Source organism: Musca domestica, unplaced genomic scaffold (genome assembly GCF_030504385.1).
Source record: "Musca domestica strain aabys unplaced genomic scaffold, Musca_domestica.polishedcontigs.V.1.1 12, whole genome shotgun sequence".
Taxonomy (NCBI): Eukaryota; Metazoa; Arthropoda; class Insecta; order Diptera; family Muscidae; genus Musca; species Musca domestica.
The window spans coordinates 9,107,139-9,128,019 of NW_026712155.1; the positions used below are offsets into that span (position 1 = coordinate 9,107,139).

At 35.4% G+C, this 20,881-nt stretch overlaps 5 protein-coding genes across 9 annotated transcripts in view; 2 read left to right on the forward strand and 3 right to left on the reverse strand.

The window, feature by feature from the left end:
* Nucleotides 1-2,398, reverse strand: part of LOC101894589 (uncharacterized) — a 3,334-nt gene extending 936 nt beyond the window's left edge. Inside the window, exons 1-5 of one of the 4 annotated variants that reach the window (XM_059132285.1) lie at nt 2,092-2,398; nt 1,805-2,004; nt 1,446-1,723; nt 991-1,265; nt 231-925 (exon numbers count right to left, since the gene is read on the reverse strand). In XM_059132285.1, coding sequence (XP_058988268.1) covers nt 231-925; nt 991-1,265; nt 1,446-1,547 — 1,072 coding nt within the window. In that variant the 5' untranslated portion in view covers nt 1,548-1,723; nt 1,805-2,004; nt 2,092-2,398. The other 3 variants (XM_059132284.1, XM_059132286.1, XM_059132287.1) reach the window with 3 other exon arrangements.
* A 2,461-nt stretch (nt 2,399-4,859) lies between these two features.
* On the reverse strand, nt 4,860-8,292 carry LOC101893637 (protein unc-45 homolog B). Of its 2 annotated transcripts, none has more exons than XM_005181345.4 (2): nt 8,065-8,292; nt 4,860-7,958 (listed from the first exon to the last, which is right to left on the reverse strand). In XM_005181345.4, exon 2 carries the CDS (start codon nt 7,918-7,920, stop codon nt 5,128-5,130), a length of 2,793 nt encoding a protein of 930 aa, XP_005181402.2. In that variant the 5' UTR covers nt 7,921-7,958; nt 8,065-8,292; the 3' UTR covers nt 4,860-5,127. The 2 variants fall into 2 exon arrangements, with proteins under 2 accessions (XP_005181402.2, XP_005181401.2); XM_005181344.4 differs by having other exon boundaries at nt 8,041-8,292.
* A 2,279-nt stretch (nt 8,293-10,571) lies between these two features.
* Nucleotides 10,572-12,643, forward strand: LOC131800649 (zinc transporter 7-A-like). Its single transcript, XM_059118200.1, is given in 4 exon segments — nt 10,572-10,679; nt 10,682-10,771; nt 10,881-11,306; nt 11,413-12,643. Coding segments are annotated over 4 exon segments (1,110 nt in total). The 5' UTR covers nt 10,572-10,585; the 3' UTR covers nt 11,913-12,643.
* A 3,453-nt stretch (nt 12,644-16,096) lies between these two features.
* On the reverse strand, nt 16,097-17,311 carry LOC131800650 (translationally-controlled tumor protein homolog). The gene has a single exon (XM_059118201.1). The coding sequence runs from the start codon at nt 17,161-17,163 to the stop codon at nt 16,645-16,647; it is 519 nt and encodes a 172-aa protein (XP_058974184.1). The 5' UTR covers nt 17,164-17,311; the 3' UTR covers nt 16,097-16,644.
* A 998-nt stretch (nt 17,312-18,309) lies between these two features.
* LOC101893137 (succinate dehydrogenase cytochrome b560 subunit, mitochondrial) lies at nt 18,310-19,122 on the forward strand. The gene is made up of 2 exons (XM_005181341.4): nt 18,310-18,440; nt 18,498-19,122. Coding segments are annotated over exons 1-2 (522 nt in total). The 5' UTR covers nt 18,310-18,438; the 3' UTR covers nt 19,018-19,122.
* Nucleotides 19,123-20,881: the final 1,759 nt, after the last annotated feature.

A 20,881-nucleotide genomic window follows, 5' to 3' on the forward strand; every position in this document is an offset into this window, starting at 1 on the left:
AATATTAACAAAAATAATAATAATAATAATAATAATACTAATAATAATAATAATAATAATAATAATAATAATAAAAATAATAATATTAATAATACTAATAATAATAATAATATTATTATTAATAATAACAATAATAATACTAAGTAAAATTAAATTAATTAAATTAAAATTAAATTAATTAATTAAATTAAAATTATCATTATGATTATAATGATTTCAAAAAAACTTACTAAAATGCCGATACTTCAAACCGGATATTTGAAAGTCCGAATACAATGGCAAATCCCCTTGATAGTTAACCTTCTTAAGAATCCTTATGAATTCCGTAAAATAGTACTGCATTAATTCATGACGTTTTAATCTCAATTCCGAACTCAACATCATTATTTGTGAATACACCAAATCAATGTTCGACGGGGCATAACAACTAATCTGATAGTCAACCATAATGCAGTCTTCCATTTGATTGCTCTTATTGAAACGGAACATCATATTCTTCATGTGAAAATCACCATGATTCAGGACAAAAATATCTCCCTTGCTTTGCTGCTGCTGCTGATAGGCTTTATAGAGATTTTTACTATTTGGATTTACCAGATGTTTCATGGCCTTAACTTTTTGATAGTAAACATCAAACTCATCGTGACACGATAGCATATCAATGAAATTACGCAAGCCATCTTCCATCATTTGCTCTAACTGTGGGCTATCCATACTCAAAATGCCATATTGATATTTGGTAACCAATTCGTGTTCTTCACTGTGACCCAACATATAGGAGACGGCATGTAATTTGGCCAATTTTTGATAGACTGCCTTGATTTCATCTTCGTTGAGGAAACGTGATCGTATGGTATCGTAGCCGGATTCACAAAGATCTTCAAATATGATAACCTTATGCGGTTCCAGGGCATAATAGATGAGTCTAAAAGAAAAAAATTTAAAAATAGTTTTCAATTTTCAAATATAAATATAATTTCATGGACTTACTCTGCAGACAGTTTGGTGGGTTCGCCACAATCTGCCAAAATCTTTTCAATTTTGGGCAATGTCTCGGCATACATATCGATTTCAGTTTCAAACAAATTCGATTCCATCAGCATTTCCCTCTTGAAACCCTCCTCCATGGGTAGGGTTTTAATAATCATTGATTTATGTTTAACACTGGCATTTTTATCGAAACGATATTGCACCTTGCAACGGAACATAATGCTGGCATAATGGTCACCTTTCATGCTGGCCGGACTCAAATCGAATTGCACCACCTGTTGAGAGAAATTTAGAAGAAAGCAATTAATTTAGACGTCCATCCCATACTTTGTGTTATTCACAAGGAAAATCTGATGGAAAGTGGCAGAAAGTTCGTTCTACTCCTCTTTTTTTTTCATAAATATCACTTTTTTTTCCTTCAGACGCTGCGTGTTTGTATTCAAAATCCAACCAACCTCAACATCCACATTATTTTCATATTGTGTCAGAACTTTTTCCAAAAATTCTTGATTTATCCATGACGGGGCTTCCAATTCATCGGCATTATAGAGACTCATTTTTTGTTGCGGGAACTAGTCTACTCTGTACAGTTTGAATGCTAAACTTTGAATTAAAATACTTTCCCCCTCTTTGAGGCCTTTTATGCGAAAATTTTGCAGCTACTAAACGCTTAGCTAGCCTTATTGTTGCTTTAAAATGATAGTTGATAAGAAATTGTCCAAAACGCCTTCGCCTTAAATGGAAATAGCAACGATAAGATAGCTAGAGAGCGGGTAATCGAGCCCAAACAAGGTATTATAACAGACTAACTCACCGAATTCACGAAAAGTTCTCAAAAAGTCTCCTTTTCCATCATTTATTTCCAATTTTGAAGCAATTGTTTTGTCCGGAGTCCAAACAACATTTGGAAATCAAATCTTTGTCATAGATCAGTGTCATCTTTGCTCTTTTTTGTTATTAACACATTGCCTTGTAGACATGCCCACCCAGCCGACGTCAATAATTGCACGTTCCCTCCAAGCAAAAAAACAAAAACAATTAGTCTTGGCAAATTATTAAATTTCATTGTTGATAATAATAATTTCCAACATTTGTTATTACTATTTTGAATTTTATCGGAACATCTGACGTAAAGTTGTACTGGTATTTCTTCTGCCAGCTGCCAATGAATTCTATATATGGCCACAAGTTACTGATAACAATTCTCAAGAAGGTGATTGCCGCTGTAAACTGTCGCAAATTAGTACAATGATTTTGCAGTTTTTTTATTTATAATAATATTTTGAATTGATTTGGTCGCATGCCAGCTCCAGTAAGCATTTTTAGCTCAATATTTCACAGCAACAATAAGATGTGATGCCAAATGATAAGAATTTTATTCTACTCAGGATTAAAATTCAAGAGAATAAAGATTCAAGATCAATATTTCAAGTTTGATCTACATCCTTTACAAGTTCAGAAAGAAACAAATAATGCCCTCCTCCATTTGGATGGAACTTAATAAACTTTAAAAAAAAATTCTTCGAAAAATACAGTTTAAATGAAAACCATTATATTTGGGGGGGGGGGGGGGGGGGGGTCTATACGAAGACAGGGACCTGCATAACTAAATTTTGAAAGTTCGAAACTAAGTCGCTAATATCGTCAAAATACCGAAAAGGCGATGTACCGTTATATGAGGGGTATACGAAGAGGTGTACAGACAATTTTCTGTTATAGGTTGAATTATCCATTTCGAACTTCAAATACGAAATTTGAAACAATTCCGGTGACTACCATCACTAAAATCTTGAAAATACCGAATATCGGGAGGTATCGTTCTATTGCGGCTATACGAAGATGTGGACCTGCATACGAATGTTTTGGACATAGGCTGGTAGTATCGATTACAAACTTTTAATCCGAAATTTGAAACAATTCCGGTCAATAATGGTTCCAATACCATAAAAATGTCGAATATTGTGAGGTACCGTTATTTGTGGAGTATACGAAGACGTGGGCCTGCATAGATATTTTCCCGTTATAAGTTAAAGTATCTATCAAGATCATCCAATACGATATTCCAAACAATTCCGGTCTATAATGTCGCTAAAATGATCAAAATACCTACTATTGAGAGGTACCGTTAAATGGGAGGCTATACGAAAACGTGGACCGACCTAACTCATTTACGAACATAACCTGCCTACGCGCAAAATACACATGTGTGCAAAATTTTAGCCTTCTGTCCCAATTCGTTCGATGGAGAGAGAGAGAGACGGACGTCGCTAAATCGATTTAGTATTTTACGCTGATCAAGAATGTATATACTTTGTTGGGTCTGACGAACCAGTTCGGCCAAGCAGAATAGTGCCCAATGAACACTACAACTGGTTATGACAAAAAAAATATTTTTAAATCAAAAAGGTTTAATACAGCCCAGCCGAATCTTTCTCTGTTAGATCTTCTATCGATATTGATCTCAGAGTACATGATCTAGAGAGGGAGAAGGAAGGACATACATGATCTAGAGAAGAGATAGCCTCTAGATCAAGAAACCTATGAGGTTGGTCTGAAAGACATTTCTATTGAATCAGTCACAGATGCCATCAATAATTCTGAATGCCGTCCTCGAAGTTCATACCCATTCATTGCAGCAGACATACCTAGTTTTTGAACAAATAACGTTCAGGTTGGAGCAGTCGTCTCAATTCGTATTGGGTTCGAATTGACGAAGATGTGCGAAACGTCTGTCCGGCCAGCACAATACGCTGCACCTCTTTAATTGCCCAGCCAAAATTACCCCCACTCACTCCAGAAGAACTTTGTTTACAGCCCGGATTATCAGGATACAAACAAGAGTTGCTGTAAAAACAATCGTTATATGGGCGTCATACCAAAAAGTGAACCTACATTGATAATGTTCTGCTACAGGGAAAGTCATCGATTTTCGAATCGAATTTCAAATATCAAATTTGAAACAATTCCATGAAAAATGTGGTTTAAATCGTAAAAATACCGCATATCCAAAGGTACCATTATATGAACGCTATAGCCAGACGAGGACCTATCTAGACAATATTCTGCCACTGAAACTAGAACCCACTTCGAAGTACAAACACCGACTTTCAAACAACTCCGTTAGAAAATGTGGCTCAAATCATCAAAATGCCCAATATTGGGAGATATGCCTAGAAAGGGCCTATAGAAATACGTCGATTTATATAAAAAATGTTCTGCTATCGAAGACAGAACTCATTACAAACTCTAAATAACAAATTTTAAACAATTCCTTTGAAAATTGTGCCTAAAATCCTTTAAACACCGAATTTTGGAAGTTTTATTTTTGTGGGACCTATGGGAAAACTTGGTCCTATATAGACAATGTTCTGGCATCGGAGCTAGAACACGTTACAAATTATAAATTTTAAACAAATCCAATAGAAAATATGGTTCCAAACGTCAAAATACCGAAAATCCGAATTTACCATTCCATGGAGGGCTATAGAATAATGTGGACGGATATAGCTAATTTTCAATGCGAACCATCCATCCACCAGTATGGATTCAAAGCTCTATTGTGTTTCAAAGCTCTACGTCAAATAATATGGGTTGTATCTTAAGTTCCACTGACAGACAGACGCATATCTTCATACCATTATACCCTGCACCACCTTTCCATGGTGGAGTTTATAAAAATAGGGTCGCATCGCTTAGACATTAGTAAGTTCCAAGACAGATGGATGTTTATTTTAATAGGATCGTTTACCAATCATTCCAGGCTTTACAGACGGTGGATAAACATGAACATGAATGAGGAGGTACCAGCTACGTGGATGAATCGGCTAAACATAGACCCAATTATTATCAAAAAAATTAAAAAAATCCCCTTTTTATATGAAAAAACATTTATAAAAATATTTTTATTTTTTACTCTTCGTAAAAAAAGAAAAGAAATACAGTGAAAGAATTCACTAATCTAAGTACATAAACATACAATTATTGTCAGATGTTATAAATGAAGAATTAAAAAAATGATTAAATTAAAAACATTGCTGATGATTAAAAAACAACACAAATTATGTATGTAAAAATATAAATAATATGATGAAAATGTATTTAACTTTTTTCGGCATTTCTAAAATCTCTTAATTGCATTTATTCTGCTTTTTCGATGAGCTTAAAACTTTCCGCAGCCTTCAGGCACTCCAGCGCCAGTTCTCTGGCTTTGGCACGACTTTCATCAGGTAACTGCGAAAGACCACTCAAAAGTTCCATAATATCTGTTTGCAATAGCTCCCGGGCAATATCTTCGCCGGCATTGATCATATTCAATATGAGAGCAACACCACGATGTTGTACGGCCGGACTGGGATTGGCGATGAGAACATGTAAAATTTCAAGCCAATTTTTTATGTCGAAGATCTTTTTAATACATTTCTTTGAACTTGAACTCAATATGGCCAGGGCACCGGAACATGCCTTAACTGTTTCCTCATCTTCCAGTTCACAAAGTAATGCCAAAAATTTCACACGATCATTGTCGCCTTCGAACTTTTTGATTGCCTCATCGGACATCACCATATTGCAGAGACACTGAGCCGCCGCTCGGGTAAGCAATTCATGATCTTCCATTAGATAGAATTCGATTTTCGTCAGACCTTGTTCCTCAAGTATGCGCAAGCGTACAGTTTCATTCATAGCTGCCAAATTTGTGAGGGCCATCAGGGCTTCAAAATTCTCCAATGCTGTGCATTCCTGTGGCAATAAATTCAATAGAGGTCGAATGACATCCAAACTTCTTTGTCCGGCAAAGGCTACTTCAGGATTGATGGTAATGCCAATACGTGCAAGAGCTTGAGAAGCATGACGTTTACCTTTGTCGGTACCCTCTAGAGCCAATTTGAGCAGACACTTAACGCCACCATCCTGAACAACTTTGCCACGCAATTCTTGCAGACTGCAAACGGCATTGAGCACGCGTGCAATCAGCTCACGTGAATTATTGCTTTCCGTTTTGGACAAAGCCACCAGGGCTGTGGTAATGCCTTCATTGGCCAAGACTGCAATACGTTTTTGTACAAAATCATGATCATCCAAATCATGTTCTTCGGGTATGTGAACCTTGGCAAATTTGGCCAATTCAATCATTTCCGGTAAGATTTCCTGTTTCTCATAGGCATTGCATAGATTCACAAAAGTCGTGACCACACCATACAAACACGACTGATCTCCGGTGCGGGCCAAATCAATAAGAGCATGAATTGCAGCCTTATCTTCAATCAATTTCTCCTTGACCTCAGCATCCAATGTCAAATAGGCCAAACCATCGGCAGCCCAACGGCGAATATCCTTATCTTTACCGGGTTTGATGAGGAAACGACGACAAGCTTCAGCCAACTTTAGATTGGCGCCATCAGCAAATGGACGAATGCCTGCATCTTCACCGCCATAACTACCAATTTTGCAAAGACCCACCAGGGCACGAACACGTATACCATCATCCTTGGAGTGATACAGCTTCTTCAGAATATCCACACCACCGGAACACAAGGCCTTTGCCTTATCCTTCTTAGAGGCAGCGGCATAGATACATTCACAGGCCACTTTTTGTTGTAAAACATCATCGGTGGTGGCCATGGCCAGAATCATTTGTAGAATGCCTTCTCTGCCAATAATTTGATTACCCACATCCAAAGGTCCCAACAACAGGGAAGTAATGGCAACTGTTACTCTAACCTTGGACTCTAGATCAGGATCCAATAGCTTGTCTTTAATGTACTCATCAATTTGCTCCATAAAACGGCCACGGGCTATATCGTGATACATATTCTCGTAGATGCGAGCCAAACAGACTGATGCAATAGTACGCGAAGAGGGTGTAATGTCCATGGCACTTTCATATTTATATTCCTCCAACTCGGAGCATACATCCAACAAACGGAAAAGACCTCTGAGTTCTACCAAACGTTCAGCCCATTCCAGAGCTGTGTAGTGGACATTACGTGTCAGTAATTCAATAACAGCATCACGTGCAGGTCCCGAAATAGTACGATCTGTAACACTATACAACAGGCATGACAACATGGTATCGATTTCCTTTTGATTCTCCTTAACTAATTCCTTGTTGGGTTTGCTATCCGGTTTGATGTCCATGCCAGAGAGGGCATTGAGAATTGTCTGTAAACAATATTGAGCAGCTGAAACACGTTCTTCGTGCTTGTGATCGAGCACCCGCATGAACCATGGTACACCCAGTTCGGTTAGAACACCCTTGGTGCGGTCCACTGAATTTGCACACAATTCGGCTACCACACGTACAAAATTGACATAAATATCGGCGTCTTTTTCCACCTTTGTAATTGATGCAATTTTCGGAATACATCCAGCCTTGTATAGCATATCAGCACCAACTTCATCTTTGGCTAAAACTAAGAGATTGTTCACCGCCGAACGCCGTTTATCAATGGGTGTTGCCATTTCAAAGGCTAATTCCATCATTTGTTGTACTTTGTTGGAAGTCTTGGCATTTTCGGCTGCTTTTTCCTGGACAATCAAATGCAAGCGTTTCAGCATTGGTTGCACAGACTGATTGCCGGGATCTGACTTAAACAAATCTGTGGCATCTTTATAGGCTTCGGGATACTTCTTTAAACTTTCATAGGCTTGAGCACGTCTGAATAAGGCTTTCGGATCTTTTGGTGCCAATTTCAATGATTCATTACAATCAGCCAAGGCCTCCTCCCATTTGGACTCCTTCAAATAGGCCTGAGCCCGATTCTTATAGAATATTGGCAACTCCTTATGTTTTTCACCCTTCTTTATGGCCTGTGTGTACAATTTGATGGCTTCATCGTATTTGCCATCTTTAAAGGCCTGATTACCTTTATCTTTATAGGTTAGAGCCTCCGCCCCTTGCTGTTGGTCATCTGTTGCATTCGAACTTGTCATTACGTTAAATATTCAATGGTTTCACCTTCCGTTTAATTCTACAAGAACAAAAATATTGAAAATATCTCAATTTTGTTAATATTTATTATCTTTATGAGTCACGTATCTCGTAGTTATTACCAAATGTGTTGGCTGCAATTGTACCTTTTATAGATTTTCCCCACTCTTCACAGAAAACAAATTTTCTTTTGACCCGAATTTTCTCGATCACCCACGATCTTTTCAGAACAATTGAATTGCATGTGAGAGAATCGAAGAAATCGTCGCCGAAGGAATTTTCAAAATTCTATTTTTAAACAACAGATGTGAAAAACTTTTACGAGTTTGTTTTGATCGCTTTCTTCTCAATGCTTTCACCCGGCATTTGACAGATTGTGTTGTAGTAGTTCTTTTTTGTGGCAGGGTTGCCAATGTGCTGTCGAGTTTGAGGGGTAATAAATTGCAATTGGAATTAGCTATTTAAGATAGGAGAAAATTGTAAGATATTAATGAGGAAATCTTGCTGATGTTTTGATTTTGTTTTCAGTATTTAATTAAGTTTCTTAATTTATATCGAGTTATACAAAAATAATTAAATTTAATATTAGAGCAATACCCCTTACTCCTCCCTCCTACAAACAGAGACTTGTCACAAATAAACTGGCCTAAAGCAAAGTTGACTAGTAGCAATGAGAGAGAGATCTAAGAGCAATGGAAATAAGAAAAAAATTCTCGTACAGGCAATTTTTTTTGGCAATTCCTTTTGTGTTTTCTATTTTATACGAAAATATAAATAACAATTACGGAAAAAATAATGGTGATATACGGTAAATTGTTGAAAACCAAAAGCCTTGTATTAACGTAATTACATGTTCAGATACAATATTTTTTCGGATTAATCCATATTATCAGGATTTATTGCATGATCTAGACATGGTAGAAGAATATAGGTAGATGCATCAACGCTTGAGAACATTGATATGTCAATATTTTTTAAATGTTTTATCAAAAATAAGTAGATTTTTAAATGTTTTTTATACGGCGCCAATAGGAGGTTGTTAGATTATGCATTTTTCAACAATTTTTACAAATTTCAATACATTTTCATTCAACATTTTCAATTTCAAAATCAGTTTGGCAGTTCATTGTCCCAGCAGTCAAAACAGATTTTTCATTTATGATTTTTGAAGTCTCTGAAACAACGCAAAGCTAGTGTGGTCTCTCTGTTAAGGCATTCTTTTAATGGCGCCAATAACATCCCTTTCATTTTTTAATTATACTATTTGTTTTACTTTTATTATAAATGCATTAATTATCAAGCTTTTGCAATACCCTATATGATCTAATTTTTAATTTTACCATTTGTTTTTTCACAAATGCAAGAATTCTCAAGCTTTTGCATTTAAGCTTTGCCTTAATTTTGTGGTTTTAAGCCAGTTTTATGTGGCGTTTCCACTGCACTTGATTCGCTCTCTATTCGTTGTTTGACCCTTAACTATGAAAAAACTACCTAATTCTTCACACAAAATTTCCTGAGCGAACACTCATATTTGTACGTTGTTCAAATCAAATCACTCTCAGAACAACGAAAAATATGTCCCAGTACTAACAAATGAGAGCATTTATCGAAAAAATAAATTATGACATTTAAAAATTATAAATAGAAAAATTTAATGAAATTTTAAAAATTTTTGGGAAGACTGAAAATTATGAATGAAAACTACAATGTTGAATGGCGTATGTACATTCAAACGAAAGTAAATTTTGTTTTCTCTCTCATTCGAGGTACGCATTTGGTCCACGAGTTAAAATTTCTACAGAAAACTGCAAACAAAATAGTCAATATTTTCAAAATGTTTCTATCGGCAGAAAAAATATTTGACAAGTGTCTCTTCAGCAGAATTTAAAAATGGAAAAACACAAAAATATGTTCAAAATGTCAACATTTACACAAAAAGTTGAAAACGTGAATGAAAATTGTAAAATTAATGATATAATAAATCTTTGGGAGAAAAACAAACATTTCTTATATTCATATTAGTGAGAATTTCATGTATTTTCGTATAAATTCCCTTAAAAATCAACAAACAATTTTTTTTAAAAAAGGAATTATTTTACTATGAATTACGAATCGTGCCGTATGAACGGGTTAATTCGTGTACCTAATTCTGAGAGCGAACAACGTTGTTCGGTTTCCAATGGAAACATGCTATTAGGTATTTACTCGCTTTAGAATGATTCTCTCTTTTTGTAAACAATTAACCGGTTACTCTTTCAAGTTAACTTTCAACTTGGCAACTCTTATTTGGAGTGTCATCAAAACGTCAATTTAATTGATTCTCACATATATATTTTTGTATTTTACCTTTGATTAACCTGATTTTGGAAAAACTTAAGGAAAATGTTAATTTTTTAAATAAAATACTAATTAAGAAAAGGTCTCCTGAGGCCACTGAGAAGCATTAGCTATCAACAAACCATACAAACTATTTAAGTAGTTGCCTGCAAAAAACAAGACGTTCTGACATCCATCCAGCCAGCCAGAGACAACAAAACACGACGGACAAACACGGGTAAGAGAGAATGAATGTAAACACCACGTATGCAAAGATTAACCGTAATCCAAGAATATGTTTCCGATAATTGTTTAACCGTCGTTTGTTAATTGCAGATAATTTAAAAAGCCATGACCATGCTTCCCCTGACACATAGAGATCGCGGTAATTTCGCCTACCGCATCAAGGAGACACTCAAAAGCTGGAAGCGTTTAATATTCTCAGATAAAATTCCCGGAATTTATTTCTTTTTCTTATGTTAAATTTAAGTTTTGCATTTGTTGAGCTGTTCTACGGAATTTTGACCAATAGTTTGGGTAAGTAGTTGGGTTAAGATAAGATAACCACAATCGTATCTGTTTACGCTAATGATTTGTCAAAGATTGTGTACAGATAAGCTAATATATTGTGCTTTGATTTTTATAGGTCTCATATCGGATTCGTTTCACATGTTCTTTGACTGTACGGGCTTGTTGGCGGGTCTGGCAGCATCAGTGATCACCAAATGGAGGGCTAATGAACGTTTCTCCTATGGCTATGTGAGGGCAGAAGTCTTGGCTGGTTTTGTTAATAGCCTGTTTCTGATATTTGTAGCATTCTTTATATTGTCCGAGGGCGTAGAACGTCTCATAGAACCACCAGAAGTCAAGCATGAACGACTTTTTGTGGTATCTGTGTTGGGCTTGTTAGTGAATCTAGTTGGTATTTATGCCTTTAATCATGGTGGTGGCCATGGACATTCACATGGTGGTGGCGGTCACGGTCATTCACATGGTGGTCATGGACACTCGCATGGTAGCAGCAGTCCATTAATTGATGCCAATGGGCATCAGGCTATTTCTATGGATGATGGTAAGAATGAATTGAATAATTTACGGGAAAGTTTGTTTTGAAAAGTCTGATAACGTTTTTTGATTTGGTTTATTTTGCTAATCTTGTAAATTGTTTTCTTTTACAGGACACGGCCACTCACATTCCCATGGTCATTCACATGGCGATGATCTATCCGGAGGTGGCAGTAATTCACAAATTATGCGCGGTGTCTTCCTACACATTTTGGCCGATACACTCGGCTCAGTTGGTGTTATTATATCGGCAGTATTAATGCATTTATTCGGCTGGATGATTGCCGATCCAATTTGTTCAATCTTCATCTCAGTACTCATTGTATTGTCGGTAATGAGTCTGATCAAGGAATCAATATATGTACTAATGCAACGCCAGCCGGTTGCTTTAGATCGTTTACTACCTCAGTGCTACCAAAAGGTTACCGGTTTGGCTGGTGTGTATGCAGTGCAAGAACCTCACTTTTGGACGTTATGCTCCGATACCTATGTAGGAGCAATCAAATTAGAAGTATCAAGAAATATCGATCCCAAATATGTTGTTACACATGCTCGCATGATTTTCGAGTCGATAGGTGTTAAACAGGTCTACATACAACTAGACTACGTGTGATAATTCTCTATAGATTTTGTACATAAGCCCTTATGATTTGATTTAGAATATACCAATTTACAATATTGAAAGTTCTTCTTGTTGTCTTGTCCCTCCTTTCACCTTGTCACCACCTGCTCCTATGTCCAAACTACAAAACAAAATTAGTTTTTAATAAAAACTATCTATAAGAGTATAGAAAATACTTGCGTTGAAACTTGACTCACAAGATTTCCAATAAGCCGTCTAGCAATATTTAAATTTGTCCTTTTTTATTAAGTTAAACGTTTTTTGTATTAAGTTTTCCTAAAGCCAATTATATATTTAATTTTTCTTGTTTTTATTTAACAAAACTTTTTCTACACTAAACTGCATTCCATACACACATACATTTCTCAAATAAAACTGTAACAAAAGCTCTATATATAAATAAGTAACACCCATCTGTAATCGTCTACCACACCTACCAGCATGTGCTAAATTAGAACAAATTTCAGAAAACAATGATCTTAATGAAGAGAAATAGTAATCATTATCATGGACTGTCTTATTTTATAACAACAAACATATTTAAAGAAAACAAAACAAAAAACATGCATTGTTTTACAAATATAGAGTTACAAAAACAAAAAGTTCAACGAACAGTTGCCGAAATATGTACATCGCTACTATATATTAAATACATATTGTAAAAACAAAACAAATGGAAATGAACGAAAACTGTAAATATATGAGAGTACTTTTTTATGTTATTTTGTGGTTTTTATTGCAATTTTAAGTATGATGCTTTTGAGCAGTCGAAGGGCGCATTTATGGAATGCAATTAAATTCAGTATAGACTTACACCATCTGTTTTCAGATTAATGCCGCATATTCCACCCATGTCTAATTGGACATATTCCCTTGTTGAAATCCAGATTTCTTCTGATTTCCAGTATTTCAAATTTTCACACAAATCAGCAGCAATTTGATAATAATGCAGGACAATACTTCGTGATTATCGGTATCTTGCAACCAAATCAGGTATCAGTCCTGGATCTGAGTGGGCACTAAACTCATCGTAAAAATATTCGATATAATGATAGCTCTTCATTTTCAGTATTTTGAGGGTAATTGACCAAATTTTCACAAAATTCAGCTGGGATTTTACACACCGCATTCTTAGTGGGTAGGAGAAGAACTTTTGAAAAAAATATTTCTTACTAGAAAGCGAAAAGCCAACCTTAAAATTTTGCATTCGTTCGTTAGGCCTTTTTAGGACTCAAAAGGCACAATTTGTTCGGCTTGAGAAATTTTTTTAATCAAAAATTCATGCCTCGCACCGTGGTTCAATAAGAAAGGTTGCTCAACTTCAAAGAAATTAGAAAAATACAACTCTGTGCTAGAGCCTTTTAAATTCAAATAGACTTTTAAATATGCAACAGTTGGTTTTGTTTACTTTTATTTTTTTTAAACAAAATTCTTATATTGGGACAATCGCGACAAAAGAATGCAATTTTGGGGTTATTCCACAAGATTGAATCTAAAATTGTAGGACAATACAGTTTTATCCTAAAATTGTGTGTTGTCCATTAACGTCGAAAACATGCATTTATTTTTCAACCGAATTTGAAATAATTTCAAATTGTTGTATTTTTTATTCAATACAATACACACACATACACAAAATGTATATATGTTTTGATAGAATAAGGACACCAAAAAAAATGTATTTAAGAGGTAGCTTTTGGTCTGTTTCAGAACTGCAAGAATGTAAAAGTTTTCACTACGATAACCGATTTTCCCTTTGTAATATCGGAGAAAATTGCAAAACTAGTAGATCCTTGCAGGTTCTAGAACGGACCATATGATCTACCTTCTGTAATTATGCCATGCCTCGTACTAAATGTTCAGACTTTCAAGGATTTATATATTATTCATATATATTAATATATTTCTTTCTTAGGACAAAAATTTTACACCAAGAAGACTTTAAAATCTTTCATTTTGGAGATAACAGATACTCGCTTAACTACAGATACCAATATCAAATTTCAGAATTTCATCTCTATCCCTTCACCCAATACCAAATTTAGTAACATTTGGTTTTATTCATACAAATATGGGAAACATTTCTAAACAGCCAAATCTCAAACACAGATTCCATTTGTAATATAAATATGAAATTTCAGAATTATATTTATATCCCTACACACAATTCCAAACATAGTACCGTTGAATACTTTTCGCATAATTTCCTAAACCACGTCCATATGTCCTGTCTACAAATGAACAGCGACCGTAATACCAAACTTCCAAATTCAAGCACTATCTGTTCACCCAATACCAAATTGTACCAAATATAGTACTATTTAGTTCTTTTTGTGCATTTCATAACCACTTCTTTATCACAAACCTACCAACAACAGGGACCCCAATGCAAATTCCACCTTCATCCGTTTATCATAAACCAGCCTGTTCCATATTTTTAGTACAGTTCGCACACTAAGTACACATTTCCAAAACCATTTTCTTATAGAAAACTTTCTTTCCAACCTTGGTTCTCATTCCATTTCAAGTTTTTAACTTTATCCGTAACCTTAAAGTTCGAATTTCCATAACCCTTTCCGTTTGTCCAAAAGGAAGTATTCATTTTTTAGTACTTTTCGTACCCTTTTAGTACGAGTTTTTAAAAACCCGCCCGTATTATGTGCCTACGCACCATGAGTTTCAAGATTCCAGCTTTAGCCGTCTCGGCGTTGCCTCTCAGTCAGAAAGTTATTTCATGTATGGATTATCTTTTCCTGGTCCTGGTGATTTAAGATCTAACAACTATATTCGCTATCTAAAGTTTCCAAATTTGGTAGCAACGCGATATGTAATATCAGCCCAAATTACATAGATTTTTCCATTTGGTGGAACTCGGCCCAGTATATGTATTGCTCCACTAAATATTTTTTAATATAATCAAACACTATACAGCAACATTATTTGGGACTAGAGATACAAAAGCCACCGTCAAATTTGTTGAAAATCGATTCAGAGCTGGATATAGTTTCCAAATTGTGACTACTCAAAAACCATGCTACGTATTCAGATGAGGTTTATATTTGATCACACAACTTCACAATACGAAATTTTTTCTTACGGTGCTCTACTAAATACTCATAGTGGTGTAGGGTATCAAATAGTTGGCCCAGCCCAACTTTTGTCCTTTTCTTACTGTTTTTTTATTTTATATTGAGAACTTCTATAATAAGGCCGGGACAAAAAATTGATTATTTATATCGGTTTAGTAGATCCGGATCCTGAACCCAAACTTTCGGGTCGAATATCAGAGTACCTGGCTTCGTTCCAAGATCAAAATACCTTCCCGGATGCAGGGTACATTATTGAAAAAATCCGAGATTTGTTTACTAAACTAGGGATAAGTGTTGTTTCGAAATTGAAATTGCTTTACTGAGGCAAGCCATTAGGGACGTTTTTCGAAACACTTTACATCCTTTATTTTCACCAAATTTGTGCTAAAGAGCCCATTCCATTTGAATATTCCTAACTACTAATCCATCCTTACTATCCAAGACATTCTTTTTGACTTCACCATTTAAATTAAAACTGATCAAGGTCATATTTGTCCAAAACAGATTTTAAAACTAAAAAAGTACACATCAACAAGTAGTGGCGATAACGATTCTCACAAGTATAAATAATTAGTAATAATCCCCTATAATTTTTTCCATACATGGATCAAAGAAACAACAACAATTTTACTAAACCTCATCACACCGTGGCAATTCTTCTTTATCGCTAAGCGCACACACGTTTTGTGTGTGTCCTCCATCAAACAGCAGACAACAGGTAATCATGATTGTGTGTTGTTTACTCAAACGAGCACAACATTTTTGCAAACACAACAACCCACCTTAATGTCTCAACGAATTTTTGAGGTTATGTTGTTGTCGTTTTGTGCGAAAATAAAGATTGCAAAAGGAAAGTGCAAAATGCCTCTAGAAAATGCATATGAATGCACGAAAAAATAGGTTATCTGATTCGCCTTAACCTAAATCTTTTTTAGAATACACAACAACACGTTTTGGGTGGAAGGTAAAAGTTCAGCAAATCATTCGACATGTCGCGAAAAGCCACATCCCACCACATTGTCTTCGGCGTCAATACACTCACACAAACATACTACCACAAAAGAAAAATGACTCATCGAAAATTAATTGTTTTTTTTTTTTCTTCTTTATTTTTGCAAATGCGATGTTCTTTCAATATTTTCCTTCAATTACAATTTGTTTGCCAATTCGAACTCAAATTTACAGCAGTCCATGCTTCCAAGCCACCACAAAAGAATATGGAAGTTGAGTGGGTCATGGTAGACATGGCCTCACAAGCCTACAATATGTCTGTTGTCCCCAACCATAAGATATGAAGGTTTTTGGTTCGTTTCTTTTTTTCTCATATTGTTACTTGTTTTAAATACATAATTTTATTATAGTTTTTTTTTTATCTTAGATATTTTTTCTTTTGTTTTACATGTAAATTGAGTCTTATATCTTTTTCTTTCTTCTTCTTTTGTTTAAACAAATTTCATAAATCAAATCAAAATGTTACATTAGCAAACAAACAATTTGTATCCAAAGAAAACATGGTCGTCCGGTTGGTTGGCGTACTTAAATTAATTTATATATAAAATTGAAACTATAATTTAATGCGACTGTATAAAAAAGAGATGTGATAGGCTGGCTGAATTTAGTTGTTGAATTTCTTTTTAGCACTTCTCTTCTTCCAAACCGTGTTTGAAGAACATCAATACGGGCACGCTTTCGCCGTCAATGTCACGGTATTCGCACAAGGCGACCATACCATCACAGTCCATGGATTCACCGGTGAAGAACTGCAAATCCTTGAAACGGCCCAAAATGTCTTTCATGACTTTGTTCATGTTGGTCTTGAAGACATCGACTTGGTCGGGGGATTTCTCTTCCAACTTAGCCAAGACCTTCTTCATGTAGTCCTTCAAGTAGATGGTGTAACTTTTCTTGTCGCCGAAGGCAAAGCATTCTTGCAAGCGGTGATTCATGACAACATCGACACCAGTCTCAACGTTGGTATCGGTACCTTCGTCAGCTTCTTCGGCCGATGGATTGAAGCCCTCAATTTTGATATCGCCCTCGGAGCGGGAGACGACTTTGCCGTACACCTCATACATTACATCGTCGATCAACTTCATTTTGTAGGTGTCAGCGAACATTTCGTCACCGGTGATGATGTCCTTGTAGATTCTCATGTTGAGGTGTTTGGTTTTTTTGTTTCAGTAGAAAGGTAGAAAAATAAAAATTCGTTTACGGGTCGCACACCGAGAGGACAAAAATTTGGGAATAATCCGGACCGACGTTTGCCACGCGCTCAATTCAACAGCGAAAAGAAAGAAAAATGCTTCCACATGCTTGAATAGCCTCGAATGCTTGAAAAAATGGCGTCAGTGTTGCCAATCACATATGAAAAAAGGTAGTAGAAAGAGCGACAACATTTGTCAATATCAAGAGAAGTAGCAACAGGAAGTTGATAATTTGTTGTTCGGCATGAAATGGGGATACAATAAAGTGTTTCCCAACAATCCATTTGAGTGTTCAATTGATACTTTACTCAATATATTTTATCAAATAATATTGCGTAGTACAACTGTGAAATGAATTGCCAATCACATGAAATCTCCACAATTATCTATCAAGCATATTTGTAATAGATTAACGGATAAATAGTGTTGTCCATACAATCAGTTAAATTGTGCGAAAAAATAGACTGTTTAAAAAATAAATAATGTGTTCAGGTACTTATTTAATTTTTCAACAAGACAATATTATTCTTAGAATTTTTTTACACAGAAATTGAAGACAATGTAAGCTTAAACATTTAAATTGCTATACATTAATGTTTTAAAAAATCTACAATTTTCCAGGAAGTAGTCTCATATCTGTTGAGGTGAGAATACATAAAACGTTTTTTTTCACTGGATTGAGTCATCGGCCAGCTTCTGTGTAAAAGGACAAAGGACCATAGTGTGAACAAGTATAAATTATGGACCGAAATGGATCAAAATCAACCTAAAATTTCTTTGCTCTTTACAAAAACCCAGCCGATAACTTAAGCCGATCTGAAATGCGTTTTATATATTCTCACCATAAATTTTTTTAAAAACTTGATCCAAATTTTTTTGAAATAGTACGAAAATATAAAGAATATAAAACCAATCACCATATCAAAAAGTAACTGTCACTATGGTCACCTTCCACATTTTAATTTTTATTAAAAGTAAACAAATCGTTCAATTTTTTTTATTATTTTTAACCACACCATTTAAAAATCAGTCTTTTGTAACGCCTTTAACATACACCACGTCGTTCACTACTTACATAGCAATAACGCTACAATATTGTAGTAGATTACCATAAGAACAATTCTCCAATAAGTGACTACACATTTGACACATAACACAGCAAAAAGAAGAAGAGACAGTCTTCAGGTATTTTTCTATCGTAAATATTTTCTGTTGAGCCGAAAAATGTAAGTTTTTTTATATAATTCAAAAGAGATAAATTCAGTTAATGCACTTACTTCTAGGTTTGCTATCACACGTTCCTTGGTTCGTTCCCCAGCCCTTCGCCAGGGCCTTCAAATGGCCCAGGCCCAAAACCTGAGAGATGTTTCGATGAAAGTTGTACCTGCTGCCTCAACAGTGAAAAATGAGACTTTCTTCGACAAAAATAATCGCTTGCAACGCGAGATGTCTCCCCATTTGACAATTTACAAGCCCCAGTTGACCTCCATGTTGTCAATTACCCATCGTGGTACTGGCATTGCCCTCACAGCCGGTGTCTGGGCTTTGGGTTTGGCTGCTCTCACCTCACCCCAAGACATTGCCAACTATGCTTCTGTGATCGAAGGCTTGCACCTGAGCGCTGGCACATTGACTGCCTTGAAGTTCATGATTGCCTATCCCTTGGCCTTCCACACTGCTAACGGTGTGCGCCATTTGTTGTGGGACACTGGTCGTTTCTTGAAAATCAAAGAAGTCTATTCCACTGGTTATGCAATGGTTGGTGTTTCGTTTGCTTTGGCTGCCATTTTGGCCATGCTATAAGCAGGAAAATAAATTTAGAACAGATTTAGAACATGCAATGTGGCATCTTAAAACGAGTAATAAATGTTAAGTTATAAAGCTTTTTCCTATTTAAAAGAAAGAAAAGGAAGTTTTGTTTTTATTTTCATTGTGAACTGTGAGTGGTTCTTCTTTTGATTATGCAATCACTGATATGTGATCAAATTAAATTGTTGTTGCGAATTTTTTGTTTACAGTCGCAATGTTTGTAGATATAATCGTTGGCATTTTCTTGCTTTGTTAGGGAATGTAGTTTGGTTTGCATTTAGACATAAGGTAATTGTTTCTTAGTTAGGTATGTCCCGGCTTAATATTTAAACTCAAAATGGAATTTTTATGACTTAATGCATGATACAACAATGACTAAATGTGGAAATGAATTGGTATTAGCTTCGATGATGTTGTCAGCCAAATCGATGTGAAATTTCGTTGTGGAAAATTGTTTATTCTATTGAAATTAACATTGCGTTGTGGGGGTTCTTTAAAATTAGCGTTTTTATTCCCTACGCCACATAGTGGTAAGGGTTATATGTCTTTGTGCATTTGTTTGGAACAGGGAGAAGGAAGCCAGATAGGCCCATAGTTACTTCTGGGGATATTCATAGAATCACTTTCCGAGTCGATTTATGCATGTCAGTCAGTCCGTCCGTCCGTCCATGTATTCTCGTGAAAAAAAAGGTCGCATTTATTATCCGATTGAGATGAATTTTTGCAAACAATATTTGTTTGGACCAAGGACGAAACCTATTAATATTGGTGATAATCGGATCAGATTTAGATATAGCTCCCATAGAACAGTGTGGCTAGTTTTTAGAAAAATGGTCAGGCTTTATCCCTTTATTGCTGTTTTTATAAAAACAAAGTTTGTTTATTAGTGGAGAACGATGTTTTATTAAAAAAAAAAAACAATAAAGGGATAAAACCTGACCATTTTACAACAACAAAGTACTACGGTATCCCGAACAAACAAGCCACACTGTTCTATTAATAGATTTTTTTGTAATAGACAAAACCAACTTACATGGTTATGCTACTTCGTTCAGCTTGAACGGTTGTAAAATTTAGAAGACTTCCCAAATGAATTTTAGTTTTATTTAATGCTTTGGTTCCTCTTCTATTGAGCTTATGATCTCGTCACTTGGGTAAAAAATGTTTTTTTTGTCATAGAAGTTATTTTTAAAATAACTTCTGGGGAGAATATCCCAGACAAAAACCAAGGGAACTGATGAGGATTGGTGGCTCTTTCCGAAACCTAGGTATTCCCTGCCTTACCCCCTGGTAAACATTACCATCGTTCTCCACTAATAAACAAACGTTGTTTTTTTTATAAAAACAACAATAAAGGGATTAAGCCTGACCATTTTGCAACAACAAAATAGCTCCCATATATATTTAACCGATTTCGTGTTAATTGTGCATCAAATGGCCAATATAAGTCCAAATGACCTGAATTTTCCCACACCAACCGAATTCAATCTAGAAGCAAGTACATTAAATTTTTGTTCAGATATGGCCATAGCTCCCATATATATGTTTCATCCGATTTGGGGTTTTAATACCTCTGCCAAATTTTATCAAGATCGGCTCAGATTTGGATATAGCTCCCATATATATATATATATTCAACCGATTTCGGGTTAAGTAATCTGGCAACACTATGCCTGAGTAGTCGTGTTTTTTTTCATTGCAGCTGATCATTCGCTAAATTATCTTTTTTTATTCGCACTGATCGTTGTTATATATTTCGCTGCACTAAATTCTTGCAATTTATTAATAGTCCGACACAAATTACCTGGAGTTCGTATGATAAATCATTTAATCATCATTAAATCATCATCATTTTCAT

Coding starts and splice junctions, on each gene's coding strand:
- LOC101893637 (XM_005181345.4), bottom strand. CDS start 7,920: ATGACAAGTTCGAATGCAACAGATGACCAACAGCAAGGGGCGGAGGCT.
- LOC131800650 (XM_059118201.1), bottom strand. CDS start 17,163: ATGAGAATCTACAAGGACATCATCACCGGTGACGAAATGTTCGCTGAC.